Source organism: Rhynchophorus ferrugineus, unplaced genomic scaffold, assembly GCF_030347505.1.
Source record: "Rhynchophorus ferrugineus isolate W39M unplaced genomic scaffold, kcgeb_rfMv2 rfM1, whole genome shotgun sequence".
NCBI classification, from domain to species: Eukaryota; Metazoa; Arthropoda; class Insecta; order Coleoptera; family Curculionidae; genus Rhynchophorus; species Rhynchophorus ferrugineus.
This window is the reverse complement of record NW_027472580.1, coordinates 14,691,632-14,712,248: the sequence shown is the minus strand read 5'-3', so window position 1 is coordinate 14,712,248 and position 20,617 is coordinate 14,691,632. Positions and strand designations below refer to the sequence as shown.

Here is a 20,617-nt window from a genome sequence, read left to right as displayed (position 1 = left end):
ATTACTCCACAAATATCTCCGGATTTGGCGCATGTGCACATTCAGCTCCACTTAATTTTAAGACAGCGATCATCTTAAAGTACAACAATGATGGATCAGTCTTGCTATACTCGTGGTGAAACTAGCAAACTGCGTACTGAGTATTACAAGCAACTAAGATAAAATAAAACTGTTGCCGTATATGTTTACCGATGTTTAATGAACAAATTGAACAATTTATTCTTTTTAAAAATACGATGAATAGCATTAAAATAACATCTTCTTTCATGACATCTATCTGACACAAGTTGTAAGAGTTTTAAAGGCTGCCATACCAGCATATCCACCAGACATAGTACATTAGCACATTTCTGAAAAAAATATCGATATTTTCTTGCCCGATATATCGATATTTTTTTGCCGATATTTTTCGATATTTTTGCTACTTTATGTATGTTACTTTAGATAATTTAAAATTCCATCAAAAATATCACTACGCTTTAAAATATTTAGAAAAAATATATACTTTTTAAGGCTAATCTTTCATTATTTTGAATTTTCGTAAAAATTCGAATATTATCTATATTAATTTTTTTTTTCAGTGGCCAAGAATTATAGACAAGTCCAATATTCAACTATATGAGAATATGCAATTACTTTCAGTTTCTTTAATTTATGACAGCAAGTAAACATATTAGTAGCCGGCTTGGTAGCCGCATTAGTTAAAGTGACAGGACGAAAACAATATCAATAGTTATTTGGGCCATTAACATTATATTTAGAATATATTTATTATTTATTATTTTACACAGCTGATCTGTAAGGAAATCTCAACAAAACAAACAATATAAATGTGTATTTATGTTGTTTCAAACATTTTCCATGTATGACTCGTACTGTATATAAATGTAAATCGTCTATCAAAATAATTTGGCTGTTTTGCACTTAGAGAAAATAAATAAACCGCGACGTCCGTCACCAAACATTATATATTTTGTTCGATAATCTATAGAATGGTAAAAGTTTATTCTAAATTCAACCTTGCATTTAACTAAATTATTCTGTGGTAAGGTCGAGTAAAATCGGCAATTTATTGACCGTTTTAGACTTAATCAGGGTTATTGAGTTTTTACATAAATTAATATTTGAACAACACAACTGATTTTCGATATATTTACGAATAAACCGAGAAAGTATTTGTAATAAAACAGAAGTACATATTAGAATAATATTTATGTTTATTTGTTATATAATAATGCCACAGATTAGTGAAATTAAAAGGTCATGCAAAATGCTGCATAAAGTGTCTGGTAGATTATATATAGTTAAATATCTAGATCAATGTCACTGAAAAAGTTATAAAGACCGAGGCAAAATTCGTTCATATGTTATTTTGTTTGTTTAATCATAAAACTTGAAAAATTCTTCATCTCACCTATAGATGATATCTGTCATAAAAACATTACACGATATTTTGAATATGTTAACCTTCATAGGTCATCTCAAAATTACGTCATATTTCATTGACTGACATTAAACTAACATTGACTTCAAACGGTTTTAGTAAGCGCACTTTTGATATTAACAAAATAGCATAAAAGTCAATTTATTTTATAACGTTTAGAACTAAGTTTTGAACGATTTTTTAAAAATAATTTTTAATGAAGGATGTTTTAAACTTTGAAGCATTATTCAAGAAAATCTATATCTTAGAAATATTGTTCATTGTTGTCTAAAACTTCCCTAATTTTTCACAGAAAAGATCCGTTGTCTTTAAGTAAATTGCAGATTGGCATAATTTTAATTCCTTTGTATGAAGTTAAATGCTGGTGAGTTAGGATATGAATCGACTGAAACTAATAGTGATCAGAAGGTGCAAGGTCTGATAAATATGGCGAATGGGCTACAATTAGTGGTTATGTTATTATACCAGTTTTAGTTCTGTAATTCAATGTTTGACATAATTAATTTCAAAGAACGTTTTTGTAAGGGTATTTATCGTTAAAATATAATGATGACTTGATCCCATTTTGGCTAGAAATTAAGCACTATTATAACAAACAAAAACAAATAATATCAGTTATCACTCATATTTTGATATTACAACAAAAGCACTGAATCTGCCATTCGCCTCTGTTATATATGGATTTGTACTGGTCATATATCAAAGAATTACTGGCAGTCAACATGATATATATTTTCTATATCTATTATTTTCAATAGATGAACAAAGATATGATTAAGGTGCAGAGTCACTGACAGTTAAAGGCTATATTATTGACATATCTTCAGTCTTATGATGGACTTGTAATTAGAATAAAAAATAATTTACAATTTTAAGAATAAATAGTATTGTTTTAACCATGATGCTTTAGTTGACATTCGGTTGGAGAATTTATCAGGTTTTAGCGAGTTTATCTGGCGTCTCGTTATTATAATCTAGGTCCCCAAATATACTGTACAAATATGTTCAACCATGTTTCAACCTAAGGAAAACTAAGAACTAGCAAAATAATTTTCGGGAGCAATATTCTTGATTGATTATTTTCTGCCTTTGGTAGTTTAATTGGTTCGAGTTGTAATTTATAAGAAGATTTAAAATTTAATTACAAATTGTCTTTTATATTTATATTAATTTAAGTTTTAACTAGTTATCTGCATAACAACCGACAAAAAAACCACCAGAACAAAGAATATTTGCGAAATATGATATCACTTCACCATAAAGTAATGTAATGAGTAGTAAACCAATAAGCATCTATGTAAATATCTAAGTATCTAAGTCCATAAATATAGTATCTAAGTATTTGGGTTTCCTATGGGTATTTCCTTAACCTTGCCAAAAGTAAGCAAATTTCGAACTGCCATATGGTAAAAATACTCCAGAATTCTGAGATATGTGTTGCGTTGTATAACACATCATCAATACACACGTCAAGATATGTCAACCTTACATATTTTATAATAATCGGGTTAATTTTTTACTTAATAAATTAATTAATCAATTGATTTTTAATTTATTCTCGTTGACTTTTTGTCAAATATTTTCCATATGTTTATATTATATCTTCAAGAAGATAATATAATTTTAAAGAAAAATCATTAGTACCATCCATCCCATTAACCATTAGTGCCAACCATACAGTTACCAGTTTAAGAACGTGTCTTATATATATATTTGAGTACAAATATATAAATGTGTAATATCGAGATTATATGAAAATTAATTAAACTAAAAATATGTTTTGTTATTTTTAATTTAAATAATAACAAATTTTAGTGGCATTTTAGTCATTTTGAAATATTTTTCCATTTCCTACCAATTTGGATATTCCTGTTCATTATAAATTAATATTTTACAGCAGGCTATCACAACTAATTTAGATAATGTTTTAATACATTGATTTTGTAATTTTCCACAATAATACTATGTATTGGGCGAAGCTGATGCATATTTAAAGGATACCCACATTTTTAGTGTTCCACAATGTACATTGAAATTTTTACATGAAGTTATTTTCAGAAATGTTAATATGGGTCAAATGTAATGGTCACGTTGGGTGAACAGGTGTGTGAAGTTTATAGTTTTATTCACGAAGAGGCAACATTTTGGAACGGGACTAAACTATTCCTTATCCGGAAAGTTGTATTAAAGAAACTCCACATACATTCAGCTATGTTGATTGTATTACAAGTAATGAAACTAGCATTTAAATTTAATAGGATTTATAGGAAGCTATCTTTTGTTTCGTTTATAAATATAAAATTATCGGTAGAAGATTCACTTTAACGCATCTGGCAAGCAATTTATATATCGGTCTAGCTTCAACATACTGTGTATATAAATATACCCTTTTTAATCAATTGTAATAGTTTCATTTTCACCGCAGATATGTGATTCAAATAATCGCAAGATTTATAGTTCGAATGAGACTCATGATATATCCTTAATTATTATGCAACTCTGTCGCAGCTTCGGTTACATATTTTATGTGTAGGTTATTTGTCAATTAGGTCGGATGTTTTATTATTTTGGATCATGTGGTATCTGAGTAAAATTACTTCATATTTATTTTAACCGATTTAGTAGCGTTAAAAATTTTAAGTTTTTAATGTACGAGCAATAAACTAGACGGTTATCAGTAAATTTTGTAGGTTAAAAGAGGTTATCTATTATTATATCATGAAATATAGAGGAACTGATTCACATTAAATTTCGATGTATATTTAAGTTTATTCATTTTTTATTCAAGTTTCAACGTATCCATTTTGTGATTAATTCAATTTAATTAAACATTTTATACTATTTTTCAGATTTTGAGAACCTTGAAGACAAAGTGCCATAATTTATAGAGAATGACGGACGGCGAATATATATTACCACGGTAAGTAGAGAAGATAATTAGAAGAGAAAGTAATATTGTACCAGAAATTAATATTTTTTACTGCAGTTTTTTAAAATTTAGTACAAGGTGGCATTTACAGGGGATGACTAGAATAATATGAACACCTGAGATATACTCAATATTTACAGATCAATAAGGTCGGCATGTGCTTTTAAAACAGCTGCAACTTTTCAAGAACTGGATTCGTAACTGTATACATGGGCGCATTATCATCTTGGAATATCGCTGTGATTGGCAGCAATATCCTAATTATAATGAGGAATGAGGATCATTGAGAATACTGAGCTATTTATTCGCAATAATTTGGCCAAATCATAACGGAGCCTCCACCATACTTGACAGGTGCAAGTAGCAAGTTTAGTTATGATTGTTGCACCGCTTCTTTCGCAGTATAGCGTTGACTTTCGTTAGAAAGGGCTTTGCAAACGCAGCTCTTCCATGAGTTTTAGCTTTGTGGAGTTACCATCGTAGCCTTTTATCTAAGTGGTTTTTCTCAAGTGAACGTACTGTTTCACATGTTCGAAATAGTGTTTGTTACTGGTCACAATTCTTTTTAATGAGCGTCGGTTTCTGTCAGTTAACTTTGGGTTTCGCTCACTATTCCTCTTCGCCGATGTTGTTTTACTATGTTTTGTGTATACGGTCATTACCACAGATACTGTTTTTTGTGAAATGTTAAACTATTCAGCTCTTTTCATCACAATAGCTTTCGTTAAGAACGAACTATTTGCCCTCTTTCGGAGCCTGAGGGATAACACATTTCACTGATCACTTGTTTTAACAGTAGCAGAGTAAGGCCTATAGTATATAATCTAACAAACTTGACATGTAAAATGAGCAATGTATATGCGTCGTATTATATATACGGAAGCAGTGTTCCCAACATGAATATTATTTTATGGTTATTATTGGGTGTATATTATTTTACAAATCCCTTGAAATATCTTAAAGCAGAGCGTCCAGTTACTGTAGTTGTACCACAAATAGTACTATATAAACAAATTTGAAATTGAATATATTATCCTAGAAGTACAAGCAATATTAATTAAAAATATGTCAACGAATGTCAGTTTTTTGTACAGATATTTTCATGCCAAGAAGACATTCATTATTATTTTAAATCATGTCTACAAAGACTCTATCTATGGTCATGTCCTTTGTTAATATATAATGTTATCGTAATGTAGTAAGATCTGTATGAAATTGACGGATTCATTATGATTTAAACGGAAACCATTTTAGGGTCAGAAACGGAGAAAATGGCATCAAGCATATCGCAGTCATCGATATCGAATCAGCACCGGAAAAACACACAGCCGAACAGATGGTGGCCATGGCTCGAAGGTCTTTCAATACCGGCAAAACTAAATCCTATGAATTTCGAGTGCATCAGTTGCGACAAATGCAAAAGTTTTTGACAGAGAACGAAGTTGAAATTTGTGAGGCTTTGCTAGCGGATTTTAAGTAAGTTGCTTTATTTTTTAACACATTTTTGGTCTTCATTTATCACTTAATCTTGCCTTAAATATATTAAAAAAAATTGGATTTGTTTACGATAAAAAACTTGCATGTTGATTAAATGTCTTCAACTCTGAAGAATCTTTTGAAGATTTTGAAGAAAAAACTAGTTATTTCGGTACGGTTTAATAGTTTTTCAGGGAAGACTTGAATTCAATTCTAAATTCGATAGAATTTTTATTTTGGGAAGCTTGGATGAAGCTGATGTTTATTTCTTAATAACATTTGGTACCTTATATTTTTTTTCATTTCATCAATTTCAGCGGATACTATTTAGCTTATACATAAATGTTAGTGCCTTGAGTGAAAATCATATTTACTAACAAAAATGATCGATAATGTATTTAAAGTAAATTCGGGCTTTAGAGAAATACTTTGGTTAGTTTGATACTATGCCTTTATTAGTTTTTTTAATTGTAATAATGGTAAAAATCACCACAATGGTCTTCTGAGAATCTCTTAATCACAAAAATAATATGTTATTTTATAGAAAATGTATGAAACTTTTCAGTAAAATTGTTTCGATTTTTACTTCAATAGTGTTTTTATGTGATTAGGTATTAAAATAAAACTAATAGCAATTATTCGTAAATATTTTATTAGATATTGTTTTAATTTTTAAATTAAATGCTTTTAACTAAATATACCATGTGATTTAAATTAGAAAATTATTTTATATCATTTAGTTTCATCTAGTGATACCTGTAAATTTATGTTATTCTTTAATAGTAAAAATGGACACTACTATAAGAAGATCGAGTGCCTTTCAGAGCTAGTTCAGTTCTAATATATTTTCAATATTTCCGTAAGACTGATAATAATTAGCTGAAATAAGTAATAGATAGACCTGATTGTTACTTTTAATGTAGGAAATACATCTTCAGGGTGTACTTGTTTTAAGATTTTTGTCTTCAATTATAATCTCATTTATGCGCTAAACCCTTCTAGATATTATAACTGTAGATATCTACTATTATATCATATATTTCTCTCGTCAAATTTAAATTCTTTACATATTTATTTACTGATGGTTGATGAAGTTACAAATTGTTATTGACTCTAATTTCTAGAATCGTTTCTACTACTTCAGTCAATAAATTGAACATCATTTGAGTTAAATTATCTCAGTGTTTGGTTTCAGATATCTTAGTTGAAGAGAATACTATTTCTTCAGAGCCTAAACAATACAAAAATAATAATATAATTTTGTCTAAATCTAATTTGTTGCTCGGCATCAACTTCAAAGTGATCGGCTGGTAGTAGTTAAAATAATATCGTAAATAGATAACTAGGTTTAGGTAGGTATTAAGCTAAATTGTGTGTATATAGTAGAAAATAAAATACGTGTAGTAGATATGTGAAATAAGGTTTTTGTTTATTTTTATTTAGTTATTACAACGATTTTTAATTATTTTTTATTTTTTAGTGAGCTCCTTATTTATTTTTTGAAGTCGGTTCAAATTTTTTGTTAAAAATATTTTATACAAGGTATTTTGGATTCAATATCCGGTCTAATGTATTTAAATCTTATTTATTATGTTTGGTTATAATGGCTTTAAAATGTTTTATAGAGCTGTTAAACATCGAAGGGTTCCTATCATTCCTTTATGGGATAGTGTATGAGCAGCTATATCATGATAAATTTAGATAAAGTGAATAAGAAATATAATTTTTAATTTTTGTGCCAAAAATATATCAAAATATGAATTAATGAATACGACTATAGCTTCGCCGGCTTGGTTCGCGGTAGTCAAGGTAGCAGTACTGTCTGCTACTACTACAATAGCCGCGAGTTCGAGTACTGCTGGAGTGCGATTTTAAATTTATGTTCGTAATCATATAAGAGCAAATAGTACAAAATTCAACAAGGAAAATCATCCCAGTCACGCCAGTAACCAGGCTATATAAGAGCAGATGCTTTCAGGGAAGTTTTAAGCTTAGATGGTTATTCGCCAGTTGGTAGACTTTATGCCAAGTATCATAGTTCAGAGCACACATTAAGCAACAGGTCCAGTTCCATAAATCCTTGTAGGTAAAACTAAACTCGGCATATAACAGAAAAATAATTAACTCCTTTTATATTAGTTTTAAAATCATTAAGCAAAATTTATTTAATGGTAAATACTAATATTAACATTGTAAAAGTTTCTAATAGCAGTCTAATGAATAATTTAATAAGATGTCATCAAGTAAAAAATCAATAAAACTGCCATGACCATAAATACGAAGTCATTATGCAAACAAACTGTTGAATGAATAATTACTGTTTTGCTGTAGATATATTTATTATTTATAATTGAACATCAACGACACAATTATTATTAGTTTGTAATTTTATTGTATAACTTCTATTGAGCTATTTTTTTTTGGTAATGATATATACATCGAGGATAAAATTAATGGTTACCTAGTTTATTGCCAAAATGATTCATGTTAGAAAATTAGTGATTGTTATTAAATTCAGTCAGAACTTGATCGATATATTACATTTATTGTATGCATTATTATTATTTCTCAATGATATATATATATATATATATATATATATATATATATATATATATATATATATATATATATATATGTATATATGGGAAAGAAAAAGGAAAGGCGGGAATATATAAGGGAATTATGCGATTCTATTATGTTGCAAAGAACAGTTTCATTTCGAATGACATAAAAAATATATTATCTCCAAATATATTTATTGTAATTCAGTAGTATAACATAATACAATCAATCTAATATTACATATATACTAGTAAAAATCACTCAATTATTTAACTACCGTATCTTTTTTAAATAAATTAATAATTTTATTTATCGTTAATCATGAATATTTTGAAATTATTCGTTGAAACTTCAATAAATAAAGTTTTGACATTCAAAAGGCTTAAGCAAACATCGAAAGATTTAGAAAATCTAAAAAGTAAATCAAATGAACATTATTTAATATAATTGTAACATAAGGTAACATAAATACTATTATTAGTCATTATGTTATTCTTGTTACCCTTTGCTTTTGTCCCACAGTCTTGTTATCATATCAGAAACAGAACCTAAAACCTCATATTTACATTTAGGCATAGATTCGATACGTTATTCTTAAGGCTAGAACAGCAGAGCCAGAACGTCAAAAATCTGTCAGTATAATACTAGTCGAAAAAAGTAGTAGCGACAGAAAGTAACAACAAATAAAACACTCGAATGAACCAGTCACGATTGAAAATAGTCGAATGAAACAGTCAATAAATAGTAGTCAATAATTGTTTGTAATCGATATATCGATCAAACTGAGGCCTTAATTTTTGTACATTTACTTAAAATAATACTAAAAAGATATAGTTGCCACATAGTCTTTGCATGAATAAACTTGTTGACATTAATCCCACGTAATTTAACAACATTGATTCATATATACCTATGTCTTCTATGAACAATTTGATCAACTTTTTTTCAGCCTTTGCCAAAAAATTATATTTAATTAAGGGTATATCCTTGAGGGTAACCCTCGAGTTCAACCACCTACTGAATTATTCAGGACACTTAGCTGAATAAAATATAAACTGACATCGGTACACATGTCTGGTAGTAACGAAGGGACAACAAAAATGATTTTCCATCATATTTACATGGTAATTCGAAGTAAATCAATTTCAACTAAGTATTATGTTAGCGTTTAGTAATTATATTGGCTTCAACTATTAAGAATGAGTTAATAAAACACTTAAAATATGTTTAATACTAATGCTTTTTATTATTCTTGATGCGATGAGACCGATATATTAATATACATTAGAAAAAATAATTTAAGCTATTAAAATATGATTTGTCCCTGTCTGACACTGTCCATTATCGCAGTTTCAAAAAAAAAATAATAAAATATACTCTGTCTATTTTCTCTTTCTTTTGACAAATACATCTCTTGCTTTTTTTTTAAATCTAATATATCATGTCTATATACCGGCTTGGTAAAGGCGACAGCACGGTCCTGTTACTGTTACGATAGTCGCGGGTTCGAATACTGTTGGGGCATGGTCTTAAATGACAGTAAGTTAATGTCCTTAGGCAAGAATGTAAACTCCGACAAGGAAAATGATTCCAGCCACGCCCCTAACCAGGCTGCGTAAGACAGGATGTCTTCTGGGTTGATTTTAAAGTTGGTCACTCGCCAGTTGGTAGGCTTAATGCCGAGGACCGTGGCTCGGAGCCCAAGTTAAACTGTAGGTCCAGCCCAGATAAACTCTCGTTGGTAAAAATTTGACTTTAAAAGAAACAAATATATGTTTCACTTTCTTGTGAAATATATCCATGGATTAGAAATACTTTATATAAAATCTCTCTTTTTCTAAAAATATACCTTAAGTGTACATATTGTTTGTGTCTTTTTTATTGACGACAGGAGCATTGAGTGTTGAAAATCTTGATTAGAACATTCCAATATTACCGTCTGTATAAATTGAATAGTTTAATAATATTAAATGTAAAACTGTTATTTTTGTAGGTAAATGTCAAAGGTATCGAACTAAAGACTCAAATTAGGATGTTTAACAGTTTTTAACATTGATACTTCCGATTTTCACCAACAGTTATCTCTGATCAAAATACACGCAAGCACCTAATATGTTGAATATTACTGAAAATTGATATAGTACTATAATTTTTTCAATTTCCATATCCATATCTCTTTAAAAATATTGTTGAACCTTCATCTGCAAATATTTTAAAGTGCTTGTTGAGTAATTCAATTGAATATAACTATCATATATTTATGGGTTCAAATAAATGAGCTCCCATTGTTTATTTTACGATGACACACGGTGTTTTCATCAGATAAAATTATTATTTATTGGCTTTTATATCTCAGTTCTTCAGGCATCTTCGTAAATATAACATTAACAACATCTGAAATACAACTAATTATCTAATTTAATAATTAAAGTGTTGTACTAATTTGTTTATAGCAAAGAGTATTCTATTGACATGTTTAAACAAAACTGAAGCAAAATGAGTCTTAATATGTAGTAGCGAACTCAACAATAACAAAATGTATTCATATAAATTTCACTATTAATTTCAACTATAATCCGAGATAAATATGCCATGTCTATCGCTGGGCTCTTACATTTTTTATGGCAAAACCATATGGTATCGTAGGACTACAGATATTTGGGAGAGAAACTGGATCAAGCGATTTTAACGAAAATCTCTTGAAGCCATCTTTCCTCATTACATTACTTCAAACATAATTGAAGCAAAATGAGCCTTAATATGAAGTAGCGAACTCAACAATAACAAAATGTATTCATATTAATTTCACTAATAATTTCAACTCCAATTAGAGACATATATGCCTTGTCTATCGATGAGCTCTTACATTTTTTATGGCAAAACCATATGGCATCGTAGAACTAGGTATTTGGGAGAGAAACTGAACCAAACGATTTTAACGAATATCTCTTGGAGCCATCTTTCCTCATTAAGAGAGTTGTGCAGATATTGGAACAAATGGTGGTCAGACGCCAAGTTAATCTTAACATTATCTTTCTTCAAATAAATTAGTTCTTGACAATAAAGTTGAATGTCTATATGTTTTACAATTAATGCATATGGAATCTAACTATAAAAAATAAGGAAAATGACTTTCTAGAATGGAATTTTTAAAATGTCAATAACTTTTGATTTTTCTTTTGATCTTTTGATCTTTGTTAGATATGCTTAGTACAATCTTAATTTACAATTAATTTATTACTACTTTTCCTATGTACTTGGATTAATTAATAAGCAAGACGAGTGCGAGAAAATAAATCAGTATGTATTCCTCAATTATAATATTATAATTATTTATTCATTATTAACTTATAGCTATAGTTTACACTAAATGTATACACTTTATATAAGTTCGTATAGTTTTGTTCGCTTCAATCTCCTGACATCCTGCGCGCTGTCCAGCAGTTGTATTGCTTCCACGTTAGTATGATTTAATAATCTTCTTTCGTGTTTCAAGGCGAAATCTTGGATAACTTCGCAAATCCATTTGATTTTCAGGTCATTGTGCAGTTCTGCATTGGTTACATAGCGATAGGCATTGGTAATCAATCGAAGAACCTTGTTTTGACAGCGTTGTATGACTAGTTGATTTAAATTTTTAGTGCAACCCCATATTTGCACCCCATAGGTCTAAATTGACTTTATAATTGTATTATAGATCAACCTCTTTGATTTTTGATCAAGTTGAGATTATCTTTCGAATAACTAGTATAATTTTATTTTGGTTCTAATGTGTTTTGCTTTTTGTCTAACGTGATGCTTCCAATTTAATCTACCGTCAAGATGGATTCCAAGGTATTTAGCTGATTCTGCTTGAGGAATGACTTTCGATTGAGTAAATGAAAGACTCCAGTTCATATCAAGAGTATTTATATAGAGCCATTCTATGGACTAGTATATTTCAAGGCGCTATAGCCAGGCTTCATTATATCACAATTAATGAATTTAATTCTTAGAATAAGATTGCTCTTTATAAGTAAAAATTACTGAAAGACCTTCTATTTCTGTTATAGAGCCAGTATTTTTATTCTTTCTTTTCAAACATTTTGAAGGTACCCTTTCTTGAGAATTGTCATAATTTTGCGATATTTTGATTACTAAATATCATATTATACCTATTTTACAAGCCTTATTTGTAATTGTTTTCATTGTAATTAAACAATTAATTAACTATAATGGTTACTACGTAATAAGAGTGTTAGGAAATAATTGCAGTTTAAGGGTATAATGTTATAAATGATATGTGAATATTGGAGAAGTTTTCAACTGATAATAATGTCTTTTATTCTAATGTATTCTTAATTAAATAACCCGGGAACTTCATTTGATGCTCTAACATAAATTTAATGGCTTTTTAGAGATTCTATAATCACGAGAGATTTAAAAACAGGCGTTTCAACTATTTTTCAGGAAACCACCACATGAAACTTATATGCTCGAAATAGATCTCCTGATTGCCGAAATAGATCATTTCATAAAACACCTTAAAGACTGGATGCGTCCAGAAAAACCCGAAAAGCCACTGATAAACATACTGGATAAGTTAAGGATTTACTCGGATCCCCTCGGTGTGGTCTTGGTTATTGGAGCGTGGAATTATCCCTTTCTGCTTACCTTAGGTCCAGTTTTAGGTAAGTTCCTCTATTCACTAATAAATTGAAACAGATAAACAAATGCGCAAAAGATTTTCGGTTTGTATCGCGTCGATCGTTTGTTACGTTGATTGAAGCTTTAGAATCATTAAGTTAACAACCAATGACATATTCTATTAGGATATCTAAAGCTTTCTGTCGGCTCTGCCAGCAGAGCGATTTTGAGATTAAAAAATTTGAATATATTTTGAATTGAATTATTTCGACTTGGCTGAAGAATGGTTGTAGGGAAATACCACGAGGAAGCGGCACTGAAATTGCAAACGTCAATAAACAAAATTAAAAATTACACTATAAGATAGCAGATAAGAGAAACCAGCACATCTCTATCAGAATAAATAATGTACTAACACAACAAAATTATTAGGCATTAGACTATGCTGGAAGGCTCATGTAAACAAGAAGAGTAAATAACTGAATTCAGCAGAATATATTGACCATATTTGAAGGTAAAGGTAAAGTATTATTCTGTTAGCAAATCTTTAAGCACATCTAAACATATGACATGACATACATACATACAAAACATCGAGGAATTATGTTAATACTCGTAGTCTCCATAGAGACTTGGACATGGATACCATTTAATAACTTGCTCAAAGTAGAGAACAAAGACAAAAACTTCACAAAGTCAATGTGAAGCAATCTGGCTTCTCGACAATATAGCTTAAAAGGACTTGGTCTTTTGCGCTGTAATGATGTATTAGTGTAAACGCAGAGCACAGTGCTAATGTACACGTTAATGTTAGTGTAAACATTGATGGAACCTAACATGCAAGAGAATATTTTCTACTAAATGATACTCTTGCATCTTAAACTCTTGAACATCGGAAGATTACAGTGAAGAGTTCAATATTTGAAATGTGAATTATTCATTCAGATGCATTAGTTTACCTCTTTTGAAATGCGCATACACTCTTGTATTGTTTTCGTGTGAGAGCTTATAGCAATTCGTCGATGTAATTTCATACTGTTGAGAATGATTTAAATTATCTTCCTGAAGTCACCTATATTAATAATTTTGTGAAATCAATAAATATTTACATTTTATTCGACATATTCTTAACTACGTATTACGAACCTACGTATATCAGCTTAATTACCATTCTGATATAATTACGGATTGAACTCATCAGATCATTGAAAATTTCATAGTTACATAGTCCCACGTACCCAATTATGTAATTTTCTCGGAAAATTGATTTTAAACATCGCGAGCATTTACCTAAAATTACTATCCATCTAACTAGTAATTTGCAACTAAAGAAAAACATCTTAGTATAGTATGTATAGTTAAATATGCTTCATGCTCGGACATCTTGCTGAATTTATAATCCGGAATAATAAGTAGATATAAAGTTTGGATGACGTATTGATATAATACAGAATAGTTCAGTTTAGAATCTTTTACAAATATAGATAAAAGCAAGTAATTGAAATACATAATAGAACAAAAAGATAAAAATGACACGAATGTAAATATTGCGAAGTTAGACAAATATGGCAAGAGCGATAAAAAAAAGCACGAGAGAATTAACAATTAATCATCTCAGCGTTTTTTTTGCAAAAATGAGAACAATGGAATTATTGCAATATAATTAAAAAATCTATTTAAAATATCTAACATAAAAAACTATTTAAAATATCTAACATAAACAAAAGAACAAGGAAACCGAGTAAACTTTGTGAAGAGAAAATTGATCATTAGAACTACCTAGAGAGCAAGAAAATATGGGAGACCAAAGAGATGGATAAAGAAGTTAATGAAGAACAGAAATACAAATATGAAGATGTAGAAAATTAAAATTAAGAAAACACAAGACACAAAACTAAATAAAAGCACAAAAACGAGGAACAAAGAAAATATAAATCTTTTTATTTTGTCGCATTCTAACACCAAAATATGAGTATTATCAATAACGCTGAAAACTTTCAAAACTTTCAAAATTACGTCAAAAATAAAATACAAACTGGAGAGCGAACGATTTACTCAAAATGATTTGGAAATAATTGTATCCCTTTATAATGCTAGGCCAATAAATCTGAAGTTTTTTTTTTAAATTTATGTTTTAAAACCAGTATATAACTAATTATTAACTTAATTAATTTGACTTAATCTACTAATAGTTGAAAAAGTTTAACCCGATAAAATAAATATATCTAGCTTTTATTGATTTGGCAAGCGCGTTTGATAGAATAGAGAAGATAAACCATATGAGTTATATTAAATCAAAGAAATGTATGTGATAAATTGGTAAGAATAATTCAAGATAAATATATATATATATATATATATATATATATATATATATATATATATATATATATATATATATATATATATATATATATATATATATATATATATACATATAGTATATACACTACTACCAGGTATATAACATTAATAAATGAAATAATAAAGAGAAAGGTAAATACAGGAATAACAGAGCACATATTGTAGAAATTGCATCCAGAAAATCTTAAACAAACGGAATATGATATTAAGAGAGTATGGAACGATAATGAATATAGAACTAGAATAAATGAATATCCTAATTGAAGATATAAAAATAAAAGAAGTAAATGCGTTTAAGTATCTTGGTATTAGAATCCAAAGTAATAGAAATGAGGAAATGAAGATGGACGTCAGAATTTGAAGAAAACGGTGAATTTGTAGTCCGTTATAAATAGTTAATTCACAAAAAAAAGGAATATTAAGAAAAACTAAGATAGAAGCATACATAGTAATATGCAGGTCTAGTAATTACATTAATATATGGTTGCGAGTTGTCGAGAAAAAAAAGTAAGATACAAGTAACAGAAATGAATTTGAATTATATTTGAAGAGTCAGTGGTGTTACAAAATAACAGTAACAAGTTGAACAGGATAGAAAGTAACAAAATGGGAAATGACATCGGTATTGAATTAGTGGAAGAGTACTTAGAAAAGAAATAACTTAGTTTGTGGGTCACCCTTACACCATGTAAAGGATCCAAGACAGATAAAGAGAATATGGAAAGCAAGAATAGAGAAGAGAAAATCAGAGGGCGACATAAGTTAATATCAGTGCTGTATCAGTATCGGGAGTTTCTTTCTAACCAGGGTTAAGGGATCTAGTGGGAAGCACATCATAGTACAATTTTTTACTTTAGTCTTTGTTATTAACAGTTTGTATGCATATTGTGTGCATTCTATAGAATACTGATAAAATTAAAGCTAGTTTAATTTGCTTCGAATTGTTAGAGAAGTTTAATCAAAACGCCAACACGGTTCTCTTGACGCATACATTCCCCTGAAAGATTTATTATATGACGTCTTCCGTAGGTGCCATTGCTGGCGGTAATTGCTGCATAATTAAACCCTCCGAAGTTTCCGTGTGCTCGGCTCAATTAATGTGCACCAAGCTGCCAAAATATCTGGATCCTGAGTGCTACCCGGTATTTTTCGGAGGAATCCCGGAAACAACCGATTTATTGAAACAAAAGTAAGTCAGTAACGTTTTACGGGATCTTGTAACGAAGGGGCATGTTTTTTTTAGGTTTGATTATATATTTTTTACCGGTTCTCCGCAGGTGGGTCGCATAATTCATGCTGCGGCCGCCAAGAATTTAACGCCATGCACTTTGGAATTAGGAGGAAAAAGTCCGACGTATATTGATTCATCTGGTAAGATAGAAGTAAACGTTTGAATTTTTGTAGTAGTAGTAAAACAGTAAAGTAGTAATAAAAACAGACCAACCCGTCTCACTCTCAGTCCAATTCACCTCTCAGGTAGCCAAAAAAAATGGATGGCCGAATAGACTGGCCGTATTACATAACATCCTTCTAAAGGAACGACCACAGGGCTATACGTGGTCGTTCTTCCGTCTAATCAGCTTATGGTTCTTTTATAATTATGTTTAATTACCTTCATCAGACAGTTTGCAATTGAAAATCTTCGAAATGGCACTGTTTCTACCGAAATTTTCATGATATACTTCTATGGAATTCAGCTCTAGTGACTTCAGATTCCAATAGAAACTGAGCTACTACAATCCGCATTTGGTGGTTGATCATTCAGATTGAAAGCTTCTATTTAAATTCGAGTAAACTATGTTAATTCACAACAACTTCAGTCCGTTTTTGGTGGCTTTACACCATGAACTGTGGTATAAGTATTGGGAATCAATCGACTAGAGGTGGTTTTCAAAGCTTCAATGTTTTCTCACTTGGAATAGTTTATGATTATGAGTTATTGAGCACCTTCGATCCATCTTTTGTGACCTTATAGGTTCAGCTGCGATTCATTTGCCCGAAATCCACTTAAATACATCAAAAAAGCTTCGAGCAACTGCCTATGTTCTTTTCTTAATAATTTTTCTCATTCCGGCACCGGAAAGGATTTAAAAAACAAAAACTACTATTTTTTGAACTGAAAACTTATTTTATTTAACGAAAAGAAGAGCCGACTGCTTGGCCGACCCATCTCACTTGTTCACCATTCAGGTACGCAATAAATTAGATGGCAGGATAGAGTAGGTCGTATGTAATACACACCACCTGCTCTATTCTGCGACATATATATGGCATATATACCTTTTAATTCCTAAGAAAACGAAAAAAGGTTTATCTGTGACCGTAGCTAACTTATAATCGTTAGAAAATTCGATTTATGTGTTGGTAGTACTTTCGTTCTCCAGTTTGCGTTACCGATATTTCCATAGTCTTTAGGATTTGTGACGAAGTTAGTCAGTCGAAGTGATTTTCTAAGCTTTGGTGGTTCTCATATTCCGAAATTTCCGGGTAGAGCAACCGAGCTATTTCAGATAGTCCTTTGTGGCCCTAAATCCTGAACTTGAACGGTATACTAGTGTTATAGATGTTTCAATCCAGATATCTATATTTTAAAGGTATTTTTGAACGCTTCGACCTTCCCATTCTATTTCAATATTCCACGGCTAAGCGACTAATCTATTTCAACCCGCCTTTGGCCAGTAAACTCTGTTAATGGACATTATAATTAACTTCCGAAGGACTGCTGATTCAACATTAAATGGTCTTTTTTTCTTGATGATTTGTTAGATTGCCGTTTACTCAACGAATATACAGGAGTGCAGTCTTTTAACATCCCCAGTAGTCCACCGTCTATACCAGATTTTATATGTATAGTGAACAAAATACCGTTTTACTTTACTTAAATAATTTTATGTCTTATTTTATGGTTTTTAAGGACTCATTATAATAAGTACATTTTTATATCTTCAATTTGGATATTTATTTCTTTGGGTTCTACCATCGTCATAACATTCATTTTGCTCTTATTCATTATCTTAATGTCATATTCCTGGTCTATCAGCTATTATTAATACATTATTCATAAAAGCTCCTACCGATGTTTCTGTTTTTTCCATATTTTTATACTCTATATCTTTATTAATTTATTTCATTAATATTATAGACAGGGTTAGACTTAAACTTCGCTCTGGTATTTTCCTTGCCTGTATTTGGAGCTCTTTATTTTAATGTTCTCCCTTTAATTAAACATTCTTTTTAAGAACCATCTATCTATTATCTGACTGGAAGAACTATATCAGGATATATATTATTCAATTAGAAGGATCAGATAGATATATGTAGCATCGTTGGATACTAATAATCTGGAGTAATCGCCTTATTTAAATTTAATACCAGGGGTACCATCCGGCATTGTTGATTTTTCACCGGTTTTGAAAAAGGAGGAGGTTCTATGTTCGGCAGTATATATATATATATATATATATATATATATATATATATATATATATATATATATATATTTTTTTTTTTTTAATGTATGTTCCCAGATTTCTCGGTCAATTGTGGGCCGATTTTAAAAATTCTTTTTTTATTCGAAAGAGTGCCCTTCCGAGGTGTTCCCATTGTCTTCCACCAAATCTGGATCTGTTAGGAGGAAGGGTGGCAAATCGAGGAAAATATACAAAGTTTTCACATATTTTGTTTCTAATATAATCAGATATTTGAGTATAATGTTATCGCTGAGCTGATGCGGTGGAAAATCAGAAAATCATTCACAGCAAAAGCAAGTCAGTGCGCTTTTTAAGCAGTAACTCTAGCAATTAAGACCTCGTAGAAATATTGTTTATATTGTACTACTGCTTCTATTGTGTAATGCTTAAAGCATTTAGCTTCCAGCGGAGGTCGTGGGTTCGATTCCCTGCTCGAAAAATAATGTCTTGCTGTTCTAGTTTAGTTAGAACATTTTTCAAATCACCTAGGCTAGATAGCGGACCCGGGGGCCTGAAGCGTTCTTTATTTTCAATCATAGTTCCTCTATTCCTATTTTTCCTCATACGGGCTGCACCCCTACTTGGCCGATCCATTGTAATATTAAATAAAATATCCACTTAATTTATTGAGTAAATGTCTAACCATAAATAGAAAAAAATAAATATTTTTAGCAAAAAAATGAACCGACTTCAAAAAATTAATAAATTAACTAAATCTTAAAAAATAATCAAACTTAAATTTTTAACACAAAAAAAAAACATTTTAAAACAAAATATGTAATAATAATTATTGGATTTGAAATCGGCGCGGAGCCCAAACAATACAAAATTAATAATATAATTTTGTGACATATTCAAAAAATTAAATAACGAACAAAACCAATCTAAATTAGTATAACTGTTTGGGTCGGTTAAATTTTTTTGCTAAAAATATTTTATTGATAACTAGTCTTATCAAATTAATTTATATATTCGATATTTATATATTAATTTTAGATTCGATTTTTTTTTATATATTTGAGCCCATTCTGAACCAAGCCATGATTCAACACGTCTCCTGTCTAAAATACATATAATATTATTACGAACCAATTTATTCACCTTCGACATCCTCAGTCTTTAAGATTTTCGAACATAAACTTCTTAATTCTAGTGTTATATTAGCTGTAGATCTGCACAAACATCTGAGACAAATCACGTGACACTGAACGACTTTCTTTAAAAACTGTATACAATTTGCATAAATGGGCTTTTGGCATAACTGGTTTCTTCCTTCTACAGCATTTTAATAACATTCAATCCACGATATTTCATTTAAAATTCAACATATAGAGTTAAAATATTGTTATTAACGATTAACAGAGCAAATTAGTTACAATATTTTGTCCAAAAATTAACCATTTATCGCAAAAGAATGAAACTATATTTCCTGAATTTTTTATTATTGAAATTATTGTCTATAGGTGATCTATTCTAACTTCTGGCAACATAAAGCAATACAAGAATTGCTTCTTCTCTGGAAGGTATTCACGGCTCGATTCAATATTAGTATCTTCACATCTAAGCGTTTTTGTTCATACATGTTGAAATATCACTTAATCATGTTATTCCATTTATAATTGTTTTACCTAATTCAACTTAATAATATCGAATACTTCGACACCACAATGACCTTTCTCAAATTTTTCAAACCACTCACAACTTATTTTTCTTTAAATGAATAAGATACATTATTTTTATGAT

General features: G+C 29.7%; 2 protein-coding genes across 5 annotated transcripts in view; one reads left to right on the top strand and one right to left on the bottom strand.

The window, feature by feature from the left end:
* Nucleotides 1-20,617, bottom strand: part of LOC143195091 (synaptotagmin-15) — a 345,027-nt gene that overhangs the window by 24,331 nt on the left and 300,079 nt on the right. The window lies entirely within an intron of this gene.
* Nucleotides 1-20,617, top strand: part of LOC143195071 (aldehyde dehydrogenase, dimeric NADP-preferring) — a 44,380-nt gene that overhangs the window by 21,083 nt on the left and 2,680 nt on the right. For all 3 annotated transcript variants that reach the window (XM_076401937.1, XM_076401945.1, XM_076401928.1), the window contains 5 exons: nt 4,294-4,364; nt 5,628-5,849; nt 12,864-13,084; nt 16,434-16,593; nt 16,648-16,775. In XM_076401937.1, coding sequence (XP_076258052.1) covers nt 4,336-4,364; nt 5,628-5,849; nt 12,864-13,084; nt 16,434-16,593; nt 16,648-16,775 — 760 coding nt within the window. In that variant the 5' untranslated portion in view covers nt 4,294-4,335. The remainder of the gene's footprint in view (nt 1-4,293; nt 4,365-5,627; nt 5,850-12,863; nt 13,085-16,433; nt 16,594-16,647; nt 16,776-20,617) is intronic.